The sequence below is a fragment of the Accipiter gentilis genome, chromosome 11 (assembly GCF_929443795.1).
Source record: "Accipiter gentilis chromosome 11, bAccGen1.1, whole genome shotgun sequence".
In the NCBI taxonomy this organism is placed as follows: Eukaryota; Metazoa; Chordata; class Aves; order Accipitriformes; family Accipitridae; genus Astur; species Astur gentilis.
Genome location: NC_064890.1, coordinates 27,941,410 through 27,966,923, shown reverse-complemented (window position 1 = coordinate 27,966,923; position 25,514 = coordinate 27,941,410). Strand labels below are relative to the sequence as shown.

Sequence of the window (25,514 nt, the reverse complement as noted above, 5' to 3'; positions counted from 1 at the left end):
CTAATACAATTTGGATGCACACTATCTCTTTACACTGTAACCTGCATAGAACAAAAAAAAGGAGAGATGCTCAGCAGTGTCCGGTAAGTCAAGCTTCTGGCCCTCCCGCCCCGTAGATTTACAGCTGCGGAGAGGCGAGTGCTGCACCGAGGGGAAGGCCGTTGTTTTCTCCGGTGGCTAATCGGTCGCTGTGATTTATTGTCAATGCCAAATACACAGACTCTGATTTTTCAGTGGGGTAGCATAGAAGTCCTTAGCCCAGTAGAAAAGGAGGAAGAAATACCAGGAGTTTTCCTATGTTGCAGAAGCCTACAGAAGGTAAACACCCAAAGGAAGCTGTACCCCTCGCACAGCTCCCCCTTCCCACCGGTGTGGCTGTCACGGCACCGAAGGTTGGAAAGCCTCGGCGGCTCTTGTGAAGGCACTGTGTGCCAGGTAGCTCCCGGCCCCGTGTCCCACCTGCCTTCGTGCAGGGCTCCGGCCCCGTTCCCACTGCTGAGGGAGCGGAGAGGCAGCCCTGGAACAGCGAAGGAGGAGCAGTCAATATATTGATTCGTACAAGTCAATATATTGATTCGTACACGTTTGCTTCTTTCACGCAAGAGAAGATCTTACATTGTGATAAAGTCGCATCCATTTAATCAGGCGAATGAGATGTTACACAAAAAAAAAAAGCCAAAACACATTTGTGGTTACAGCCCGTGAACTGCTGCTGTCTTTCAGATAATAATACAAGTTCGTTTGCGTCGGTTGAAGTGGCAGGAGAAACCTGCAGGCTCTCGTATGTGACCACAAAACCGCCTCTGCCCTCGGAGGTGGCCGTCACCTGCAGGAGGAGGCTGCAGCCCTTCCTCGGAGCGCGAGGCAAAACCCGTGGAGACGAGCAGGCGTTGGTACGCTTCGTGCTGCCACGCTGGATTAAGAGCTATTTTTAACTAGCAAAAGCACCCTCCCCAGCCCCAGATCTTCAGTAATCCTCAGTAAAACGTTCATTTTCCCTTTGCCCACCAGACGCCTAGTCCCGCGAGAGGCTGGGCATGAAGCCTGCAGGCAGGGACTGCCGGCTGCTTGCCGAATGCAGGTGTGATTTGGGCATCCGGGCTGGATGCCGTTCAGCAACTGTGTAGCACAGTACCAGAAATGCCGTATTTTATTTCTAATCCTAACCGGAGAAGGTTACACAGGGATGGGAGGTCAGGGTGAGATGCACAAATTGGGTTTGGCTAGTTTTGCAAGGAAAAAAGAAGCAGCACAGCAATCTCTTGAGCTGCAACACCCGTATGCCCAAACATACACCACCATTACTAAAAGTCATTCCCCATTTTCCATGTGGTAAAGGAAAATTATACTTTTTCTGGTGAGATTTCTTCTAAAACAGCTCGACATGCTTTTTAGGGTAAAGTTTGTTAAAGAAAATAGTGGGGAGGGAGCAATCCCAAAAAGCTTGGCAGGCTAACAGCGTTTCAGTGCTCTGCTAGATTCTGATTTCATGCAGCAAATTAAAGGGAACTCCCTCAAGAAAATTGGACTGCATATTTAAAAAAAATAACCCTACAACCTTTTGCCTCAGCTAATATTATTCTGACACTGAAGTGTCTACCTAGGGACAGCTGTTTCCTCTTCATGACTAAATACATGAGTAAATTTATTCCATAGAACAAAATATAGGATTATTTCATTTGCCTTGCCCAATTTCTGTTTCTTCTCTTTTTTTTTTTCTTTTCCCTTTTTTTTGTTTGATTAGCTGAAGTTCGAGGAGGTGCCTTTCCTAGCAATATTTACATCTCTGAGCATCTTTTCCCACTAAGAAATAGCAAAAGCTCCCAGGAGTGCTTTCTTCATGGAAGAGGCAGCAGAAATGCTTACAGCTGTAAGAAGCCTACCTTGAGCTCTTTTTTAAAAAAAAAAAAAAAAATCATAAATACAGGAAAAAAAAATGTAATAAAATAATTGGCCAGCTCAGCAGTTACACATTTGTTGTGCTGCAAAATATTCTGGTTTTCCTCTGGTGAAGGGAGTTTGGTGGAGGCATTGCATTGCAGCTTATTAATATGGCACTTGCGTGAAATATAAAATTCAGCCTGCTGTGCACACCTTTGGTGGGCTTGCTGCTGAACGGGGCAGGGGATCTGGTGACAAAGGACACTGAAAAGGCCGGGGTACTCAATGCCATCATCCTCCTGGTCTTACTGGTAAGACCAGCCTTCGGGAACCACAGGCCCCTGAGAGCAAGGGGGAAGTCTGGAGCAAGAAGATGTACCTTGGTGGAGGAGGACCAGGTCATGGAATAAAAGTTCCACCTTTAATACAATGACCCCAAAACACTTTACCTGGGACTGCAGAATTCAGGTAGGTTTGATTTCTGGTGTATTAACCAAATGATGGAGTTATTTAAGAAGCAATCTGATTTCATTGCCTTTTATTCAACTGCCTAGAACAAATTCCCTTAGAAGAATGAGACTTCCTTTTTTTCCGGAACACTGAAATATTTTCAACTTTATTACATGGGGAATTTGTAGACTTCTCATAGGGTCCCTGAATCTTTAAAAAAACCTGGCTCAAAAAAAAATTTAAAAATATTATACTGCTCTTAAGTTCTTTAAGTCTTAAAATGTTATATTGCTCAGGCTGTGAACAATATGGAGATTTATTTTCACAATGAAATCCTGATAAAAATTCTCCTTGGAGCTCACCTTTAAATACAATCAGGTATGGAATTTTCCTTATCCAGCCCAGAGCCAGAATTGCCAGCAGTAAGGAGGCCAACAGTGTAACCACTGAACTGAATGTGTATACATATACACACGCTGCATGTGCGTGTGTGTGTAATGTGCACGCTGTACACTAACATGCTGACAGGGCTAGTCCCACCAGCAGTTGGTTTATACCCAGAAGCGTGATTATTCTTACTTCTAGCCATGAAAATTACTTTAATGCCATATACAGTAACTGAAACATTATCTTACAGTCCAAATAAATACCTTCCTGGATCCTCCTGATCTTTTAATGCCAGCTGTGACTTCTGGAGATGACTTGCCCATTTTAATGATACAAACTTTTTCCAAAGCCTTTCAGACGTAAATGACTGCCCTCAAGACCATTGAATGTAAACCCCTGTCCTTTTAAAATATTCTTTAAGAAACCCAGAACAACAACATAACGGACTACTCACTCAATTGCCACAGTATGCAACTTGTATATTACTTTTTCATGCACTGTTTGTACCCGCTAGGTTTCCTGCAGTCTTTTTCATTTTCATACAGAAATTTTACCTGCCTCTACAGTATGTCCTGTCACCCATTTAACCTCCTTTTCCTATGTTATTTTTTCATTACCTTGCCTGTCTCTGCACTTCATGGGTGCTTTTCCAGAGCCTTATTAGACTTACCAGTGCAGGACCCATCTTTCATCTTGGCTCATTGACTGGTCTCTGCTCCGAGGAGAGGCGGCTGGTCCCTCTCTGACCCAGCTCCTCTCCTGTGAGGCTGCGATTTCTGGGCCTCGTGAGCCTGCACATCTTTCCAGCACTTTGTTTTTTGGGGCTGATCCCAGCCTGGCATATGGACCTGGCACAACCTGCAGCTGCCTCCATCAAAGGCCAACGGACGCTTGATCATTGGTGTAAGTTTTTGCAGAAAGTATTCAGAGAAAATCTTTTTTGGAAGTCCCCATCTGAATGGAAAGTATCATTCGGAATACATTTAATAGATTTATTAAATTTAAAAGAACATTGAAGTTGATATAGATTCTTTAGAAACCCAGTCTTTACTGAGACAAGGTACCTCCTTCTCCATCAGCTTTCTGCAAATGTTTTTCTGCTTATTCAGTAAGTGAAAAATAGGAAACTTTATCCTTAGGTAGTTGAGTGTCCTACACCCAGCTCTCACTAGGCTGAGAAACGAATCTCTTCGATCCTTCAGATCACAAAAAACCCCAGCAGTTAATATTAATGACCTTTTAAAAGCGTTTGAGGCAAGTTTTCACAAATATATAACTAAGACATTTGCTTTGACTCTTTAATAGCTTATGAAAATGTTGTGGTTGAATACATCTCCTGCAGTTTGCTTTGCTTTTTGCCGTGGGCCAATTTCTGCCCCCCCCCGCGGAAAGCTGCGGTGCGCTAACGGTGGCCAGGGTGGCCTCCAGTAGCCACCTCGCCGCAAACTCCAGTCCAACAGCGATGGACAAACACCCCTCTGATACAGCCTTTCACCCAGCCTGGCCCCAGATTTTCTCTCACGGAGGAATCGCCAACCGGTGGCTCAGACTCCCAAGCACTTCAGTATCCAGGGCACGACTGTGACCAGCACGAGATCCTTTGGAAGATGCTTGAGCAAGCTCAGCCCATGCAGTCGGTGGTGGTGGTCTTGTACGAAATGCCCCATCTTTGCGTCTTGCTGTGTTCCTGATGGCAGGAATTAATTGCCGCAAGGAGTCCGGAGGAGAGTTACATGTTGGTTGGAAGAGTCCCGGCAGAAGTACGTCCTTCCAGAGCTGCATCAGTTTACGCACAGACAACTCTGCAGCAACACTGTCATGCAGAAATGGGAAGTAAATGCTGCAGAGTTTGTATTAATTATTCAGTAGCTTCTGTGCAATGAAAGACAAAGGCAAAAGTGGCGTAAAAGTAGAGTAAGACCTCGGACGCATTCCCTGCACGGACTGGGAAGGGCAAAGGCTGTGGTCCTCAAGCATCGGTAGCCTCTGCATCATGTCCGGGAGATCCAGCCAGCGCTCTTCGGCGCTTTGCAGGTGTGAATATCTACCACTTCTAGGCAGTCCTGGCAGCGCACAGCACAACACCAGTGGAATTTGCACTCGCATTTTGTCATTCTGCTGACGCGGGAGGTGTCGTAGCCTCTCCCGCAGCACATCACTTCACAGCTGTCCATGCCACGGGAGGTTTGGTTACAAACCCGACCAGCTGTCCCGAGGGACCCTGCAAAGGAAACGCAGTAAAGCTCAGGAGGGGGATTTTAAGGAAGGACAGAAAGCATATGAAAATGGGGATAGGAGACATAATTTGCAATGTATTTGATCCTTCAACATCACATCACCCAGGATTCAATATCAAGCCAGAGAAATGCCTATAATAGGGTAAAATTGCTGTCAAATTCTCCCATTCCTCCTAGAAATCAGGTCTGGAGATGGATGAGAAGGAGTAAAATGGACCTAATACTTCAAGGCTCTGCCTGATTCTGTTGGCATCATCATGCTTTGCTTCATCGCTCCGTAGCACCTTTTACCTCTCCAGCGAGCCGATACCCTCCCCGAGGCAGCCGTGCAGCCCCCTCCTGCCCTCTGCGCCCAGTCCCCCAGGGCTGCGTGAAACGGGGCGCCCAGGAGGAGGACCCCCGAGGCCTTTGCAGGGGAGCTTCTGGGTGGGCAGGGGAGGGCTGGGAAAGAGGAGACCGCTAAATTTGGTGGCCGCAAGGGACACAATGGGCAGAGTAACCATGCTGCCGGTGGTTAAAGTCTTTGCAGAAGCGAGCGCAGGAGCACCCCAACTGCTTGGCATCGCTGCTGCGCCCACCCACGGCCCCCGTGTCCACCAGTTCGGGTGGCGGCTCTGTGCACCTCCCATCTCTGTGGGGTAAGCACCAAGGGTTCTCCTCTTTCTGGACAGAGATTAGAAGAAACTAAATTATAGCCTGCTGTGGACGGAAGGAGGGGTAGGGAAGCATATCACGCCTTTTCATGTTCTTAAAACCTCTCTGGAGTGGCTGAAATGACTCTGCCCATCTCCACATGGCACGAAATGACTCCTTAAGGCATGCCTTAGCCTGAACAGCTCCTGTACCACATCATAGGAGCTGCTGCTCATCTAACACAAACTTATCTTAGGCTACGCTTCAGGATCTATACGGCAGCTGTTGACAGATTATTACCACCAATCTGAAAATACTTCATGAATACTCATTGCTTCACCTAATTTCTTACGTATTGCTATTATAAATCAATTTCAGGTGTACCCAGGAGATGAACGTTGTTCTGACATTTTCCCTAGACCCCATTATAACTCCATTCTTCTGTTCTTGGCCAAAATGGAACTCCCTAAATATTGACTGTGGTCATTCAATTAACTGGAAATATTTTACAAAGTGTATCCACAGGTGTACATCAAACATTAACAATTCACCTTCTTAAAGAAAAAAAATACATGCAGACGTTAATTCAAATTGGCATGAGCTAGGATAGCAAACCAATCGTAACTGGTTTATTATTAACCAAAACTTAAGCTGTAATTAATATGTAATTATTAAAACTCTAAGCTGCATAAATTCTAATTTTCTTTTTTCCCCCCCTACGGTGTACTCGTGGTTGTATATACTGCCGCTGTATTGAAGCAATTCACGACGTACACACAAGAATTTGTTGTTCCTCTGTCCCCCACTGTCCCCAGCACCAGGCACACTCCGTGCCTTTTTTGAGCCTGGGCCCAGCCACTGAGGCTGCGAGTGGTCTCAGGGACTTGAGTAAAGTCACCTTCTCAGACTGCAGTTTTTCATGTGACCAACACATGATTTAGCCTCTTTCTTAGCTACGCTGGGGGAAACTTTGCTCTTTTCGCATCAAAGTCAGGACAGGCTTCGACTGCTGCCCTGGAGGAGTGTTTCAGTCCCTGGAAGGCATCTCAGCCTCCTCTCCCATAGCCTATATTCCTGTAATTACTTAAATATTCATCGGGTAGAAATATACACCCGCAAAGCTTCAACAGCAAGTCGCTGGTGCCGGTCTGCTGCGGGCAGAGCAGAAGGAGGGTGCTGCGTGGCCACCGGCCCCCCGGCCCACAGCCGCCCCGGCTGCTGCCCACGGCGGAGACGCCGGTCCCAGCTCAGGGGTCCTGAGCTCCACGGTGCTGCCGGGCCGGCCACGCGGAGACCTGCCGAGCCACCCGAGGGGGAAGAGGCAAAGGGAGGAGAAGACACGCTGAACAGAGCCCGAGACGGGCTTCTGCGCCTGCAGCCTCATAAATCCTGGGTCGCCTCGGGGTCCGAGGCTGCTCGCGCTGCTGCCCATGGACCAGCGCTCTGCGTAGCATCCCTGGGGAGGCGGCGGAGCAGCACTTTAAAGTGAGTCGCTGCTAACAGGGGGAGCACCTCGCCTTGATGTAAAAACCAGAGACGTTGCATCAGGCATGCCCTGCACCAGGGAACCAGCAGCGATTTCCAGTCTCCTGTCCCCGCAGCCAGTGCCGGCACCTGGATCCCGTGCAGGGGGTCCCAGGGAGGAGGAGGAGGAGGAGGAGGAGGAGAGGTACCACCAGCAATGACCCACTCGGGTGCACAGCACCCCTAGCAAGCCCTTGGCCGTGCTGCAGCTCTCCCCGCAGGGCCAGCTGTACCGGGGCAACCTGCGTGACAGGCAAAGCAGTGATGCCAAAGGCCTTTCCCAGATCCTTTTTTCAGGAATCGCTCCGCACTGGGGGAAGAGAGAGTTCCATTGGCCCCCAGTCTAGGCAGGGCTGAGGGGGCAGGAGGATGCAGAGCTACGTGATCCACCTGTGGTTCCGTAGGAAGCCTGTGGCAGAAAACAAACCAAACCCTGCTCCTGGCCACCACGGCGTCCTCCATCCGTGACACCGTGCAAGCAGCGGGGACATCCGAACACAAGTGCTGGGGCTTGTGTCAGCCCACAGCGACATCCATCGCATCCCAGACTGTGCAAAACACCACTGAATAACCGCTTTTACAGGTGCTTGTCCTGCCCTCCCCGCTCAGACAGAAAAAAAGGTACAGAGGCCAAGCTTGCGACTCATGTGATTTACGTTCTGCATCAGGAATTTGGTGCGAATTCCCGCTGGCCTCCCCGCACAGGCTCTCCCTCACCTCCCTCGCCCTGCGTGCTGCTTTACCCGGCCGACGGGGCCCAGCCCCAAATCCCGGTGAGCCTGGGCTGCGTAGCGCAGCACGCCTACGACAATAACCTCCAACAACCGTGATTTGGGTTAGATTTCAAAACACTTAGCGTTTTTGCTCTCAGCGTGCGGTTCGTGTGAACCGAGCCAGACCCACGATAGCCTTCGCTGTGCCACCGTCGCACGGTGGCCGGCCAGGCGTCATTCCTCCAGTGGAGGAAAAGCAAATCCGCTCTCCTCCTCAGCACGCCTCGGGGCCGTGCCGCCCGGCTGCTGGGGGAGAAGAAAGACCCCGCGTCCCCCCACGCCTGGCAGGAGCTGCCCCAGCCGAGGCACAGGTTAGTTTCCAACTCCAAAGTTCTCATTTCCAGATGTTTGGGGAAATCGCACAGCGGCAAAGGAGAACCTGAGTGGGATATGCCCGCTGGTTTGAACAGGAGTTTTGTCACCGACTTCAAAACCAAAATTATTTCAGCCACTAAGAGATAGTCAGAAGCCGGTATCATCTGACACTGCCCACTATACAACATCAACATTTACTATGCCGCTAGGAGACGAGACTAAATTATCCATAGAATGTGACAAAAGAGAAAACAGGCTCATACAAAGGCTTAGTTTCTGAGCAAAACCAACACTTTTTAAAAGTTCTAACAGCATCTCCAGCTTCTCTCATGAGAAAGAAGATGAGCAATAACTGAGAGCGAGCAGCCAGGCAAGTTACTGCGCTCCTTGGCAGGCACTCAGGTACCCAGGTGATGAAGACAGCAGAAGACACTAAACAAAATAAGGCAGAGTTTTCTGATCTTTGCCTGCTACCTGTAACCCACCTCCTCATCACTTAAGAGGCAGGACTGTGTTCTAACTTGTAAAAAGTTTTTCCTGCAACCTCTTTGTTTTTATTTCAAGTGTTGGAATTGCCATGCCGACACACAACATTATACCTGCCAAAACATCCATGGCTTTTAATACTGCCAACTTTACGGCCCGTACATCAAACCCTTTCTTCTTGGTTTGCGCAGTTGTTTTCTTAAGCAAACGTACAGTAAGTTGAAAAATATTTTTTTCCCGTTCCTAAAGCACTAAAATGTATTTATTCCTTTACAACATGAGATTTTCCCTTCTATTTCTATTGATTAAAAATCAGGCGTCAAGCAATAAAGTTCATGATTTGACTTCCACCAAAAAAAAAAAAAAAAAAAAAGGAGTGAAATTCCCAGCAACAATAAACTAGTTTCCACACGAGTGTTCGGGGAAAGAAAAAGAAAGAGGCAAATATTCACAGAAAAGTATCTCTGAAGCTACTTTTTAAATCAAGAAAGACTCACGTGGCACCTATGTACAACAGCCCAGTAGAGCAGGGCTGGAGAGAACAGGCAGCGCACACCGGAGGCAGCCTTGTCTGGAGGGGCTGCGATTTCCCAGGCCAGCCACAAAGACACAGCAAGGTGCTAATAAAAACAGCTTATCCAGATTCAGTTTAGAGTAAACACGTGTCTCGTTCTAATCTCCACAGCCACTGATAGCTGTCTAATGACAGCTCTCAGCTCCCAGAGGCTCTTGGGGCGATTGCGCTGCTCCCCTGCCGGAGCGTGCTTGGAAGAGAGCTGCCCTGATGGACGTCATCGCAAGCTTCACCGTCGGCTCGCACGGGGCTGGGACTGCACCCAACATGTTTGCAGTGCGTAAATTGGGAGATACGGGCCAAGAAGTCACACAGGGACTGAGTGTATGCGGCTAACCTCAGTGAGCAGCCTTTGACATAGATCAAGATTGGTTTCCCTCCACGGGCTACATACCTCAAGTACTAACACATCTTGCCCGGCACCAATACTTTGCAGACCATACTTTAGTTTCACATTTTTCTTTCACTCTGGGCTTGGCCTCATTCATCTCAAAAATGCAGCGAACGGCTTACGTGGGGCAGCAAGGGAAATAAATTAACACGAAAATCATCCCGTGAAGGACCCGAAGCAGATCACCCCGGGCGTGTGGCTTGTCACCCAACGCACGGCTCCGTGGGGCTGCCCGTAGCACTGCACGTGCATCTCCAGAGTGCTTTCCACCGGGACACCAGGTGTGGAGGGTCCTCAGGCACAGCCGCAGAACCCCGTCTGCCTGTCGGGGACACAGGAGATGGCCACCGCAACCCAGGCACGCAACCCACACCCCGCGCACGGGCAGAGGCAGCCACGCCGGCTTTGACAGCGCCCAAACCGCGACCACGGGAGTGTCAGGAGAAACCTACGGATGACTCGAAGCAGGTGGCACAGGGGTTTGCAGCAGGTCCTGAGGGACTGCTGCAGCAGCCGGAGACCATCTGCACGTAGACGCAACCTGCCTCTGCTCCACCACCACCTTCACGCAGCTGAAGCCTGGTTGCTACCGGAACAGTTGCAAACTGTCAACACACGCTCGCCAACGCCATCCTGCCGCTCGCCCACCGCCTCCAACTTGGCGTCCATGCTTGGGGACCCAACCTCTCTGCTCCATATGCACCACCTCAACACGGGTAGCTGGGCTCAGCTTGCGCTACGCGCTTTGGCCGGGGTCTCCCTGCAGGAAGAGGCTTCACTCAAACACTGCCTACGTTTTTTGGTTGCTCTGTACCAACTAATTTTTAATAAACCTGTTGTAAAATGGGGCGGTTTTTTGCAGTAAGACATTACACGGTTTTAATAGTATCTATGAACAGCAGCCTGGAACAAAGACTCAGCCAGCAAGCTGGCGATGCCCGCGCTACGGCTGCTCAAACGTTTAATCCTTCCTAACAGAAGCTTATAAGCAGACAAGCAAGAAGGTTTTTTTAGAGCATTTCAGAGGTGAAGTTACGCACTCAGGGTAAGACAGGACAGGTGACAGAGTGCCACTTGTGTACTCATCACTTTAGTTCCCTTCACAGCTTTTTCATTTCTAACAGGTCTCTTCCTTTGTAGTCCTGGGTAGGCTTGTATTGGTTTTGGGAGCTGGAAATGTATGCTAATATAAGGGAAGACCATGCCAAGTGTGGCAAAATTTGTAAGTTTGTGCCAAGATTTTCAAAAGCCCTCTGGGATGTCCTATTTTTGTTTCTATCAAATTATGAGTAAAAAATTGTGAGTAAAAATTATTTCAGCACCCCTGTGAGCAGAATTAAGCGAATTCTGAACGAGTCTGAAAAATCTTCCTTTGGTCCTTTTCTAAAAGTCACGAAATCTAGGCAAGGGGTGGTCACGTTATTACGTTTTCTTGCTACCGAGTTGTTATTAGTGATTTCTACATATCACATGTCTCCCGAAAGCAATGACTCCTCTTTTCCTTCTAGGAAAAAAAATACTGACGCCACATTTTTCATGTAGCGGGGGTGATCCATGTATGTATGTCCCACTGTCTCCCCCAGACAGACTGCCAGACCCAGTGGGGCATGTTCCAACCCAGCACCCTCCGGTGGGTGCTCGCCACCAGGGAGAAGACCCAGAGCTACAAGCTCCGATGGCAGAAGACGAGGTATGTGGGTTTTTGGATAGGCTGCTGCTGATACAGCCCCTGAGCACCTTTAATTTACTGGTTCACGTGCGTTAGCACACCCAAGCCACAGAGGACACTGGCTTGGTCGGTTTACAGTTTGTGAAGCTGTCTGTCTCCTGGTCAAGTCGTGATGCTTCGTAAGATTTGCTCTGCGAATCCTTCGTTCAGTCCCGATACTAACCGATCGCCAGATACGCCTTTTTTTTTTTTTTTCCTGAAGCACTAAATTGCTTGAATTCCCCAGAGAATGAAAGGCAGAACTGTATTCAAGAACGTACTAATGCGCTGTGCTATTAGATTTAGCTGACGCTGAGATGCTCCCCAGCTATTTCCAAACTCCGACTTCCATAATCTCATTTCATTTCCAGTCATTTAACAGAGCTGACACTCTGGAGCGCTCAACAGGGCAAACCAAAGGTAATAAAGAAAAATTGCTTCTCAGCTGCTGAAATTACCTCTCTCAAAGCCAGATCAGTTTTTGTTCGTCTGATTCTTTCTTTGCTCCACGCAAGCAGCAGGGCATCCCACAGCCCATTAAAGGTTTACTGCAGCTTGCCAAAAATGTGCTCTTCCAAACAGCCACATTCTCTGAATTCTGGGCAGCAAAGGAACACCGCCTCATCCGCAGCCTTATCTTGAGCTGAGCCAAAGCACATGTCAGACTCTGCCATCTCTGCACAGGCTTGACAGCGTCAGGCAAGCACGCGTAATACACCACAGTGAAAAATGCCCGCTCTTCTCCACGATAACGAGACTGACAGACGAGATTAGTCTTAGTACAAAGAGATTATTAAACAGCTTTTTGACATAGAAGTGGGTCGAGTACAGGTTCTCCTTTTTGGGGGAAAGAAATCACGGGTTTTACAATGAACAAGGCAACTTCAGGAAATAAAGTTTTGAATAAATCCTAGCCTGCAAAGTTAGTCTCTGCGCAATGCTACAATATGCCCATTTAGTCACTCGGATTAAAGTATTAGACTTCACAGTATTGGTCACTATGCAAGGAACAACACGTGCTTGTGCAGGTAATAAGCATCACCTGCAAAATCCATAAATAACATTTAAAATTACCTTGACTACTCAACTAACCAGAAACACTGTACAATATAAGCGTACTGGATGAAATTCTGGGTTCACTGAAGTCAATAGTACATGACCAGGATTTCACATATTGTTCTTATTTAAGTACAGTTGTTTTGCAATGCTTATTCCAAGTAAACTTGGATTGTAAATACGCAGCAGTGCCAAAAAGAGTTGAGCTGCATCGCTATCCAGATAGTTACGGATATGTCATACCGGGTGCAATGTGGTACGTTATACAACCTATTAATTAGTTCCACAACATCTTTCATACATTACTCAGTCTGGCTCTCTTTTCCACATTTCTGGTTTTCTAGTTGCTGGTTTTTAATTGCCACATCAGGAAACGCTATACACGGGTCAAGAACCGTTATAGCAGGATTCCTGGTGCTTGGCAATGCCTTGAATCCTGTAACACTGTTATTCTCTATTGGAATCTCTGAAAGCAGAAAAATCCAGTGTTAATAGCAGCCCTGAAACTTCACCTCTTCCCACTGGGGCTGGCACAACTCTTCAGAAAATGTAACGGTTATCACGGATGGAGCCAACCCTGTCTCGTAAAGAGGAATAAACAGCTGCGTTGCGCGATGCGGCGCGCCGTGCCCCACCGACCCCGATTCCTTCATCCACCTGCGTGCCCTCCAGCTGCCCCGCACCACGTTACCGGCAGCACGCTCATGGTTTGCACCAAGCTGCTGTACCTCCTGCATCGCCGACGGGGAGAGGTGCGTCTCCACCTAGGGGGCCCACGGTCCACGGTGAGCTGCAGGGAATGGGCAGATAAAGGAGGACGCTGGTCTCTCGGGAGCACGCACCAGTGGCATAACAATATGGAAGAGAAGCAACGCGACAGGAGGAGGTGTCATGGGGACGTCACGGGACTTGGGTCTGCTGTAGTTGCACCTGGCGGCTCTGGAGTGAGCCGTGTGATACGAGCGTGTATGTGGCTGTGTACGGTATGGACCTGCCTCCAGAGCATAAGTCAAACTTGCCCTAAAAGCGGCTTTTGCCTTGCAGCGTCTCCAGGGATCCATAGCATCTGGAAGAATCTGCTGAATTATACTAGGAAAAACTGGCCGTCGTACAACTAGGGACATCGAGGAGCTATTGTTCTTGTACAGAGCTGTCCTTCCCAAACATCTTCCTGCCTGCTTCCTGCTGGTTGCATGCATGGATTTACATGTACGTACACACACGCCACACACACTCAATAATAATGATAACTTTTGAGCTTCAAAGTACAAATGTCTGAAATAAAACCATTCACATGTAACGACAGAGGCTTACCTACATCCCTGTCCCTGATACAGTAGTCTGGAGAGCTTTCAAAGTATACCAGGTCATTCTTAGTTGGCTTCTTAAATCTCTTATTAGCCACGGTGAAACCCGTGCCATCTTGATTCATGACCACCTGAATCGCTCCATTGTACTTCTTCCACAGATAATCTCCTGTTTTCCTAAAGTCTGCCATGGCCAGCCAACAGGTCCTTAGAGTGCATGATCCACTCACACCGTGACATTTGCACTCCTGTTTCAAAAACCGCTTCACGGCCTGTTTAGAAACGCAGTAAAATATACACAGGTAAAACAAACTGTAATTTACGCTTCCCAGCCCTTTTCCGTTCACCGGTAACGCCAGGCGTGCGGTGGGTCTGCAAATCACGGTCTGTAGTGACACCCACTGGTAGCATCAGGTCATCCCCACACGGTTGGGCTGCTCCGGTTGCTCGACTCAACCGTGCAGACAATCCTCCGGCTGGTGGGCTTACCTTCCCTGCTCCTGCCAGTCATCCCCAGGGTCGAGATGGTCCAGAAGGCCAGGGCACGGCCTGGACGGGAGGAAACCAGCTGGGAAATGGGCAGAATCACTCAGCCCCTTGGCAGGCGAAGGCAGCCCCTTTCCCCGTCGTTCCAGCCCGAGCATCGCCGAGCTGACCCTCTCTAGCTCGCCTTCGTGAGGTCGCCCTTTGCCCGGAAGAGCGTTTCAAATATTGCCCGGAAACGCGTAGGCGTTTCGTATTTAAATGATTTTACAGAGACTGTGCAAAGCGTCGTACCTGGGCTAGGCATCAGATCTATGCAAAATTTTAAAATACGGTATTTTTAAAATGCCTGTAAACCTTTTAACAAACAATTTAGAATAAGATCTTCACTAGCTTGCACTGGAGAGATCACCTCCATCATTAATTTAGTGTCTGGATAGCATTAAAGCCATTTCAGCTTCATCTCAGACATTTAAGCCATCCGTATGACGTTGGGGAACAACAGATGGGTTCATAGACAATAAATAATTCATTCCTAATTCTGAAGATATGGATATTTGATCTATAAATATTATGCCTTAAAGGTTCATGAAATAGGAAGATTTTAGAGTTTGTACAAGAGGAACAGCGTCATGGGAGGAAGGCAGGAGAGAGGAAAGTGCCATGATTAGAAGTGAGACTGATGCACAGTGGGGCAGCATTTTTCAGCCAAGCACTTAGTGATAAAGAGAGAATGTGTTATAAAACCAAAGTACTTTTAATTTTCTTTCCAACTTGTGAATGATATGACTACTTCAAAGAAGTCACTGACATTCCCACAGCCCCACTTCATTGCCAATGGTACTATCACAAAACGGGGATCTAAGCAGATGCTGGGTTTTAATGATCTGAGTGAAAATCAGTTTAACTACTCATACGTTTAAAACAACTTGCTGGAATAGTGGAAGAAGTACCTAGGAATGCAGGATTTTTTTTTTTGTCAGTGGTGTTCCTATACTGATACACAGCATATTATTTTGTATGATTCATATGGGAATATTGTAAATATTTATTCTATGTGGTTTTGAATTATTAAAATCGGAATAGCCTAGTTTTAAGAAAACCCTATCCACACCCCTTTGGGGGGGGTGAGAAAAAGCCGAGGGCACAGCTGGTCTTACCCAGGTCCGAACGCCAGGCTTGTGGATGGGCTGAGGTAGTGAGATCCCTGCAAAGTTAAACCTACACTATTGCACTGTGGATGCAAAGCAGCATCTCTTTCTATAAAGCAGGTCCTAGAGCATAAGAAAATGTGCTGATTATTTTTAATCGAATATATTTCTTCAAGCCTCTTGATCTTTTTCTAAAAAACCTACCTGCTTACCGATACTGTCTTATTATTTGGCATATGTATTTTTTTAAACTTACTAAGACACTCATCTGTTACAGAAAGTACTTCCCAGCATGGAGCTAATTCACCCCTATAAAGTCTTCGCCTGTGTTGTGGACTGCAGTCTCTTTTGCACAGTAACATAAATACAGCCATAGTGCTGCATATGCATATCACTGATCTGAATAGCTTCATCTGTCTATATTACATATTAATTACACCTGCTGGTAATAAACAGGTGGAGGAAAGATGCTGAAGGCGAAAAATTTATCGGAAAAATCATCTACTTGCAGTACAATTCCTTAAAATTGCATCTTTTCTTCTAATAAGGGCTAGTTAGTACAGAACAATTTTACAGTTTATAAAGGGAACATTTTAAGACAAAAAGATCAGAGTATGAACAGTTTGCTTCCTACTGGATACACGTAAAGGAAAACCAAAGACAAGAGGAGTCTACGAATCATTTTAGAAGTGCTTGATCTAGCACGATAAAAAATTTTGCTGTCTTATTTCAGGTGTCATGGATGTAGCAAGTTTTGAATAAATTCTGAATAATGAAACAGCATATTCCAGTTTCATGCGCTATTCTTACTACTTACAGCTACCACTACAAAATGCCAGTGCCTGTGTTCCTCAGCCCTTGCACTGGCAGTGGGCAATATGTCCAGCAACTACTCCTTCTACTCACCTACAATAAAAAAGCAAAGACTCTTTTTGCTGAAATTCAGGAATGGTATTTTCACACAATGTTTAGAAAAGGGGTCTGTTTAGAGCAGGTCGTACCCCAGGGCCAACGCCTTTTGGAGGGACGTGTATTTTGGATTTATTTTCTTAAAAAGTGAAGTAATTGTATTTTATATCTGCTCGTTTTGCGTTTAGGTTTACCATATACATACAGGAATGGTCAGGATGGGTTTTTTTCTCCAATGCTATTTTGAATTTACTCTTTAATAGTCAAGCCTGTTCTTCAGTGTGGTCTTCAGCCTCCCCTGGGCATTTCTATTCTGTATCGACCAAAAGTAAAAATCCTCCGTATATAAGGCTCAGAACTAAACCTCCATCCAAACTGATCCTGCAACGACTTGGACTCCTGCTTAGCTTCCCACACAAGGAACCGCCGGACTGGCTCAGACGGGAGCGCTGTTAAGCAGTTGCACCCAGTCTGTTTGGAGATCTCTGCCACACCGACCCTCCAAGGGAGACAGCAAGAGCATCTCAGTCTCCCGCTCGTCCCACGCTTCTTCCGAACTGCTGAGACCAGTCAGCCAGGGCCAACCATTCCCTGCCCCAGGCCCGCGAGAGCTCGCCGAGAGCATCTCCAGGCCTCGGGGGGATGGACACCCACCTTCCTTCCAGCTCTGTTGTTGTGAAGGTTCATCAGTGCTCTTGCATCTTTTCCTTTCCGTTCTTTGGCATCCACAAAGGCTCTGGCAAATTTAATGCCGTAGTCGATGTTATCGCTGCAGCCACCCCAGTCAAAATGGCCTTTGCTGTCCTTGGCAGAGCCTTTCTTCTTGGGATCGCAGGAGCAGGATTTCAGCTCCCCTTGGCTACATGCCCTGGTGATGGCAAAAACAACTCCGGCGGAGGAGATGGCATGTACAAAAGCAGATTCCCGACTACCTGAAACAAAAAAAGGCGCTTTAAAAATCATTGGGGTAGGTAGTTTGAGCGGCTATCCTAACTCGAGCCGGTTAGCCTGGACATTTTGCTGAGCAAAAGATAAAACTGGGCTGAAATCACACAAATACACATTCCCTGGAGCCAGAATTAGTCATGGCTTAAACTTGGACCCCTCCCTGGTAAAAGCTCATCAATATAGTGTTAGAGTTGGAAACATTAAATGTTTGCTTCTGATATTGATTAATATACTTTCACGGATCAGTTGTTTTGTACAGATACGTGACTAGGACAGCTGGTATTTCTATCATGTTTCATCGATTTAGAAAAATATATGAAGTGCTATCTCAGAGATAGGTTTAAGGAATTATTAAATGGGGACACTGGAACAGCATGTAGGTTGCAAAATACTGCAAATAACTTTAGAAACTAGCTTTTCCTCTTCGAAGCACTTGGAATAAACTTTCCTGCTTAAAAGGCGGTAGGGAGAAATCTTGGGTGTTATTTTCTGAAAACAAATTAAATTTAGGTCTTCTGCCTAGAACCAAGCCCGGTAACCATGATTCACACAAACAAGTTCCATTAAATCAATGGCACTGCTTGTGTCATGCTTGAGGCAGGATTTGGCTGGGCAGCTGTGACTCCTCCAAGCCAGCTGCGCGGGCAGTTTTCCCTTCTCTTAACGAAGACACTTTATTATACCAAAGATTATCTGCATTTCTAGACTATGCCTGCTCTTAGGCTATCGGGTACATATTTCAACGCAGTAATTGCTTAAGTTTATTTTAAGATGTTGTAATTTACAATACAGAGCTACCTTATATTGGCACAGGTCTATTTATGGGAATGGGATATTTTCATACTTTAAAAGTTTGTTAGCACTGAAAGAGTGAGAAGTAGACTTTTGTGCAGTATCTAAGACCAACAGCAGAGAGAGAGACCCGTTTGGAGGATTTGTAAGCCTTCAGCAACGCTAGCGCAGTAAAGTAGGACCCCAAAGAAGGAAGGCTATCTGTGATTTTATTGTAAGGGCAGCATTATACCATATAACTTATTATTTAGTTATATAGTTTAGTTAGTTTTATAGTTTAGTTATCTAGAGGTTTTATAGTTTAGTTATCTAGATGTCTCAAATAGGAATGGGCCCCGGACTTCCATGTGCTGCGCAAGCCTTTGGCAAATGGCAACTAAGAGCTTGCAAAAGGACTGGGCAAATCCTGCCTTCCCTACGCTGCCTTCAAAATCAGGCAGGAGATATCACGTCTTGTTAGAAATCATGCTCTTTTGAAGACTTATTTCTGAGAAAACAGATTCAGAAACATCAAAACTTTTTATAGCGTTAATTAAAAAGAAACGCTTGATGTCGTTGGAAGATAAATATTTCATTTGAGTTTATTAAACTAATCAAAAACATTTCATTTCAAATTAGAGCAGTATCAAGCTCCATTTCCCATCGCAATCACTGCCTGATCAGGCTCAGCATAGAGCTCAGAAGCCCGACGCCTTAATTCTCTCCCATGAGCCAACAGCGAAAACTTCACTTTTGGAAAAACTGCATTTTTACTTTTTTTTTTATATGAAATAGCCTCATCAGAATTAGGCCATGTTCTGCCAGACTTGTTTTCCTGAACGTCAGACAAACCTCATCGAAAACTTCAGCTGATGGGTGACGTTACCGGTTACTCACAAAGAATTCCTGAGGGAACGTGAAGCCGCTTACGGGAACCGATCGCTTACCAGCCGCGGAGCCTGGCACTGAACGATGCTCTGTGAATGAAATCCCGCTGCTCGGGTCAGCGGGCCCAGTGTCTCCTGTCCTCCTCCCCATTCCCAGCCGCTGGCTGGGGCAATGGCCCCGGGATACTTTCCTCCTCCTCCTCCTCCTCTCCTTGCAGGTGCCCGGCTGCTCCCAGCCCAGGGGGGCTGTCTCGGACGGTACCCGGGACATCCCAGGGACACAAGTGCCGGGGCAGGGTCAGCCCCACCGGTTGCGTGCCCGGGTGAGGTGTTGGGTGAAAAGAGCCGCGGTTCAGGACAATCTCAGCATGTTTATCACTTGGATAAGGGCATCCTGGCAGGGTAACAGATCTCAGCCATTTCTTTGAGCTGAAAGGACCATATAAGCCGCCTGAAGACTCACTAGATGCCTTAGTCCAACATTCAGGTGGCAACAACGCTCTGCTTAACCGTCCTCCGCCCAGGGTGGGAAGCACGTTGCGGTCCTCAGGGGCTCAGGGTCTGCACAAGCCTGGCTCCCCCCTATCAGATGTGTCCCCGCTTCTCGCTCCCCTGGAGCCTGACCTGAGGGACCGGCTGTTGCACCCCCCCCCCCCCGCAGAGGGCTGAAGGCCTGGAGGGCGGCACAGCATCCCCCACGAAATGCTCCAGCGGGAACCGGCCTGCCAAAGGGGTTGTCATCTGCCATCCCAATGTGCTGGGATGCTGTTCGGACATGGGGCGCCCCTTTCAGCCCCCCCCCAAAGCACCGGTGTCCCTAGACAGGGCGGGCTGTGCTGGAAAGCCCTCTGCCCAACCGCTGCGTTCTGGCCCCTCGGTTTCTCTGTAGCCCGTAACTTGTGGTTTTGGGATCCACTATGCACCAAAAAGCTGAGAAGCTGGGAATCGCAGGGCCCAGCCCTAATGTGCCGGGGTCCCCTTTCAAAACCTGGTCCTTGTCTTTCTGCTCTGATGCGGGTTTTGCAGCGGAGTGGCACTTCTCCTTATCATATGTCTGCGAGACCCCGGGATAACTTTGCATTTCCCCTTCCTTCCCTCCCGAAATGGGAAGCGAAGCTTCCCCGCTGCTAGGACCGAGGGTAACGGGAGGAGGGCCAGCCGCTTGCCCTTGTTCCCCCCACCACCACGGTGTCACCGACGGGCACCCCATCCCTAAAACCCCCTTTCACCCTTACGGGGACCCCCCCCCCCAAAAAAAAAAAACCAACCCTTGTCACCCTCAGCTCGCTTGCGCGCCCCGCGTGGAAGGCGCACACGCAAACACGCACACACGCACACCCTCCCCACACCCCCCCACGCCACGCGGGACTCACTGCGCAGCAGGACGCGGCCGAGGAGACGCTGCCCCCGCTCCAGGGCGTTGCAGTCCCAGCGGTGCCGGCGGAACTGGTGCTGGCACTCGGCCGTCCAGGCGGCCACGCCGCGGCCGATGGAGAGCATCGCCTCGGGGTAGCGCCGGCAGAGCTGCCGCTGCCGGCTCACCAGCCCCGGCACGTTGTCGCACATCACCCGCGACGAGCCCACGGCCCCCATGTACCTGCGGGAGGGAAGGGGCAAGGGCAGAGGCGGGGAGGCTGCGGTTACCCCCCCCCCCCCCGGGGGACGGACGGACGGACGGACGGACGGGGGTCCTTAGCTCACACTCCACACCCCCCCCCCCCCCCCCCCCGTCCTGCCTTTGGTGGATCCAGAGCTGCAGCTGCCTCTGCTTTTTTTTTTATTATTTTTTAGTGGAAATCCTTCAAAATCGGTCCCCGGCGCTGTGTTTTTTAACAACGTGAAGCGTTTAGGAGAACCCCAAACCCCGCTATTACAGCTCCGTGCGGGACTTAAGAAAAAAAACAAAAAAACCCCCCAAAACCAAAAACAACCAACCTTGACAAAAATTACATCATCATCTGTGTCCAGATGGTCTCTATTAGTCCTGAAATGTTTCGAAAGGTACCTTTTATAAAACCCAAACTACTATAGGTGTCTTTTGAAGGGATCAAACAGAAGAAAGTGTCCTTTCCTTGTATTTTCATTAGTTTATACGATCAGAAAGTCGTTAAAGCCGTGACTTCCAGAGGAATATATATTTAAGTGGCAGCTAAAAGACGGCACGACAGAAAGCCATCGCCATAAATAACGTTTATACGGCTACGGACACAGATAGCATTTTCACCGAAACACGCTCAGCCTGATAAATCAGGCTTTGAGCCCGCGTCAAGGTTAAATGCCTTCCCCAGGTTCGTAAGAAGCGGTTTAACTCCTCTTCCCCGCCAAGACTTCTCGGCCTGGGCTCTGCTGAGGGTCCCCGGTTGGAGGGGCAGGTTTGTGTTTCCATCCTAACCCGTTACCCGGCCCCGTTTTGCAGCGAGCTCCCCCGGACGCCCCGCCTTGAGCTCAAATATCATTTGAAGCCGGGTCCTGCGCTGCCCGCAGGGGCTTCCAACCCTTTGCACTTGCAGTTTGCAGTTCAGCGAGGAGAAACTTTGAAGGAGGGAGGGGCTGGGGAGGGCGAGGAAGAAGGAGGGAGGGTAAAAAAAAAATTTAAATTAGTAATAACAAAATACCCCTGCTGTAGCCAATTCCCAGAGCCGCCGGGGTGGGGTGGGGGGGTGGGGGGGCTGGCTGCCAGCAGCAGCAGCAGCGCTTCACCCGCGCACCTCGGGCGTGTTCCCTGCGAGCCTTCCTCCTCCTCCTCCTCCTCCTCCTCCTCCTCCCGCTCCCCCCGCCGGCTCCGCTGCGCCGGGGCAGAGCTGCCAGGGCCGGGAGCTGCCCCGCTGCCCACCCCCCCCTCACCCCCCACCCCGGGCCGGCCGCCCCGTCGTCGTCCTCCCCCCCGCACCCCTGGGCTCTGCCGAAAGCCCCGCTCGGCCCTCGCAGCTGCTCTAGCGCTTAGGCCAAGGAGGAGGCCGGGGAGCAGGGACGGGGTGTGGAGGGAGATGCCGAGACCGTCTAATCCCGCTTAGCTTTAAGGCCGGGCTTTCTGGACCGGAGCAGCTGGCAGCAGAGAGCTCCGCTTGTACGAGCCTGAGAGGGAGAGGCTTCCCCCCCCCCCCCCCCCTAATTTCCAATTAATCCGACCCCACCTTCCCCAAGAGCAAATAAAAATTCCTGGAATTGCACAGCTTACCACCATGAGGAGGTGACTGGTGGGGTCGCCCAGACCAAGACCAGGGGAAGAGACCACCAGATCCCAGAGAGAAAGTTCATGTTAGAAACGCTGCGGTCCACATCAGGTCAGTCGCGGGGGGCAGAAGAAGTCCCATGGAGCGACAAGGACCGGCAGGAGCGAACGCACCTTGAGGGCTCCCTCCTTCCGCGGGTCAAGCGCCTCCGCATCCCCACGCGTGGCCGCGGCGTTTACTGACCCCCTCCCGGGGCACGGGGGGTGCCGGTGGGTGCATCGCTCCGGACTCCTCCCGGTTCGCCTCGCACCAAATCCTTCAGGGCTAGGAGCTCAGCCCCGCTCCCATCCTTCATCTTTGCCCTGATCCAGCTCTTCCCTGCAGTCACAGCAAAACTGAGGGGCTGGCGTGGGCTGCTCACAGACTGGGTGGGTTCTGCTTTGGTTGGTGTGTGTGGTTTGCCTTTTTTTCTTTTTTTTTTTTTTTTCCTCCTCTCAAACTCTGATGGATGAAATGATGTCAAGAGACACTGGGGGAGGAAGAGGAGGAGGTAACACCTCCGATTAGGCAAGGAATCCCGAGGAGCCAGTCGCTTTCCAATAACCCTACAACGAGCAGACAGCCCCTTCCAACGCGCCAGCCGCTGCGCACCCTCCGGCGGCGACCCCAGCCCCCCCCCCCCCACGCCTGCCGGGGACCAGACACCGGCACCGCGCCCCACCCGCCAGCACCGGGCACACACCGGGCTCGCCCCGAGGCCGCGACCTGCTGCCGGCGGGAGAAGCCCGAAACAAGCGCAGCCCCGGTGCGGGGGGGGGGGGGGGGGGGGTCCCGGTGCACCCCCCCCCCACCCCCGGCGGCCCCTTGCCCGGGGGAGCGGGGCGATGCCTCCGGGGCTGGAAGGGAATTGGAGAACAAGGAATTTAGCAGCTTTTTTTTTTTTTTTTTTTGCTTAGTGTCATCTCTGTAAGGCAAACACAGGGTAACAGACGCTCCAGGCAAGGAACCCGCGTTAACAAGAGGGAGATGCCCCGGTCCCAAGTCAGCCCTCGCTGGCTGCAACAAAGACAAACTCTGAAGGTTGCTAAGTAACTTAGGGACTGACTGCACGGTTCTTGTTCCTGGAAGAAGCCTTCGGTTGTCAACCCCAGGTGAAAATCCTGGAACAGCAAGCTAGGAAGCAGCCTTTGAGTCCTGTTCTTCAGGCAGCACTGACAGCCGTGACTCTCTGCAGGGAAGGCATCGGTCTTCCAGGCTGTCGCTCGCTGTGACTTCTTGAGACCACGGATGGAAGCGTGTAGTGCTTCGGAAAGAAAATGCAGAAGGTAGAATTGTAGCAACTTTCGAGGTGGCAACATTCACCCACTTAGCAATTTAACTTCCCCCCCCCCCCCCAAACATGCCCACAGAAACCAACCACCGCCCCAATATCAGAAAAGCTTTTGGCTGCAAAGACTTTGGGTTAAGGGCAATCGAAGCTTGGAGCACATTACTGCTTCTCCAACAGTACTACTTGTCCAGAGGCAACTGCAGTTCCAGTTACTAACTCCAGCAGGTCTTAAAAGCAACAGATGAGCATTCAGCATCTGTTTGATAATCAGCGCGAAAAACCACACACCCATTTTCAGCTGCTGGCCAACTTCAGTTTCTGAAGTTTATGAGATACACCTTGGGTCAATTAGCAAGGGTGTCCTGGTTTCAGCAGGGCTAGAGTTAATTTCCTTTCTAGTAGCTGGTAGAGAGTTACGTTTTGGATTTAGGATGAGAAGAATGTTGATAACACACTGATGTTTTCAGTTGTTGCTCAGTAGTGTTTATACCAAGTCAAGGATTTTTCAGCTTCTCACGCCCAGCCAGCAAGAAGGCTGGAGGGGCACAAGGAGTCGGGAGGGGACACAGCCAGGGCAGCTGGCCCAAACCGGCCAAAGGGGTGTTCCATACCATGGGACGTCATGCCCAGTATATAAACTGGGGTGGATCACTGCTCCGACATTGGTCAGTGGGTGGTGAGTAATTGCATTGTGCATCACTTGCTTTGTATATTTCAATCCTTTTATTATTATAATTTTATTATTATAACCATTAGTTTCTTCTTTTCTGTCTTATTAAACTGTTCTTATCTCAACCCACGAGTTTTACTTATTTCCTTCCAATTATCTCCCCCATCCCATGGGGTGGGGGTGGGGGGAAGTGAGTGAGCGGCTGCATGGTGCTTAGTTGCTGGCTGGGGCTAAACCATGACAAGGGGAGAGAAAGAGAAACACCAAGGAGAAGACAGCAAATTCCAGCAGTGCTTTAAACCCCTCTGAGCAGAGGCTATAGTCCCCCCTGCTACCTGCCTTCTCAGGTGTGCAGTAAGAGGTTGACCTGTTTGGTTTTCCTGAGATAGCCTTCTGTATTAACAGGAGCTCCTTTACCTGTGGCAACCGCCCCAGTGGCTCATGAATGTTGTCGTCTTCCTTTCCAGAAGAGTCATTTACCACATCTGCATTCCAGCTTTATTGCTGTCCACATTCCTTCTCCGAGCCCTACACTCTGTGCTGGCCTTACATGAACTCACCTTGGATCCATTATTTCTATTAACCACTCTCCTGTTACACAGAATGACAGAACGGGAGAAGTGGGAAGGGGCCCTGGGGGACTGTATTGGGTTTGCATGGCAACGTTGTGGTAGCTGGGGGGCTACAGAGGTGGCTTCTGTGAGAAGCTGCTAGAAGCTTCCCCCATGTCCGACAGAGCCAATGCCAGCCGGCTCCAGGACGGACCCACCGCTGGCCGAGGCCGAGCCCATCGGCGGTGGTGGTGGTGCCTCCGGGAGAATGTAGTCAAGAAGGGGGAAAAACTGCTGTGAAACAGGAGAGGGGAGTGAGAACATGTGAGAGAAACAGCCCCGCAGACCCCCAGGTCAGTGCAGAAGGAGGGGGAGGAGATGCTCCAGGCGCCGGAGCAGAGATTCCCCTGCAGCCCGTGGTGATGAAGACCCTGGTGAGGCAGGCTGTCCCCCTGCAGCCCAGGGAGCTCCACGGGGGAGCAGATCTCCACCTGCAGCCCGGGGAGGACCCCACGCCAGAGCAGTTTGTGAAGAACTGCAGCCCGTGGGAAGGACTCACGTTGGAGAAGTTTGTGGAGGACCGTCTCCTGGGAAAGGGGTCCCACAGGGGAGCAGGGGACGAGTGTGGCGAGTCCTGCCCCTGAGGAGGATGAAGCTGCAGAGACACCGTCTGACGAACTGACCCCAACCCTTATTCCCTGTTCCTCTCTGCTGCTGGGGGGGTGGAAGAGGTAGAGAATTTGGGAGTAAAGTTGAGCCTGGGAAGGAAGGAGGGATGGGGGAAGGTGCTTTTAAGACTTGGTTTTATTTCTACTCTTCCTCCTCTGATTTGATTGGCAATAAATTAAATTAATTTACCAGGGTCATGTCTGTTTCGCCCATGATGGTAACTGGTGAGCGATCTCTCGCTGTCCTTATC

The 25,514-nt window shown here is 49.6% G+C and overlaps 1 protein-coding gene across 1 annotated transcript; it reads right to left on the bottom strand.

The window, feature by feature from the left end:
* Positions 1 to 4,367: 4,367 nt before the first annotated feature.
* Positions 4,368 to 22,144, bottom strand: WNT2 (Wnt family member 2). Its single transcript, XM_049813800.1, has 5 exons — positions 22,050 to 22,144; positions 20,245 to 20,468; positions 16,920 to 17,197; positions 13,730 to 13,994; positions 4,368 to 4,939 (listed from the first exon to the last, which is right to left on the bottom strand). Exons 1-5 carry the CDS (start codon positions 22,127 to 22,129, stop codon positions 4,710 to 4,712), a joined length of 1,077 nt encoding a protein of 358 aa, XP_049669757.1. The 5' UTR covers positions 22,130 to 22,144; the 3' UTR covers positions 4,368 to 4,709.
* Between the last annotated feature and the right edge of the window lie 3,370 nt (positions 22,145 to 25,514).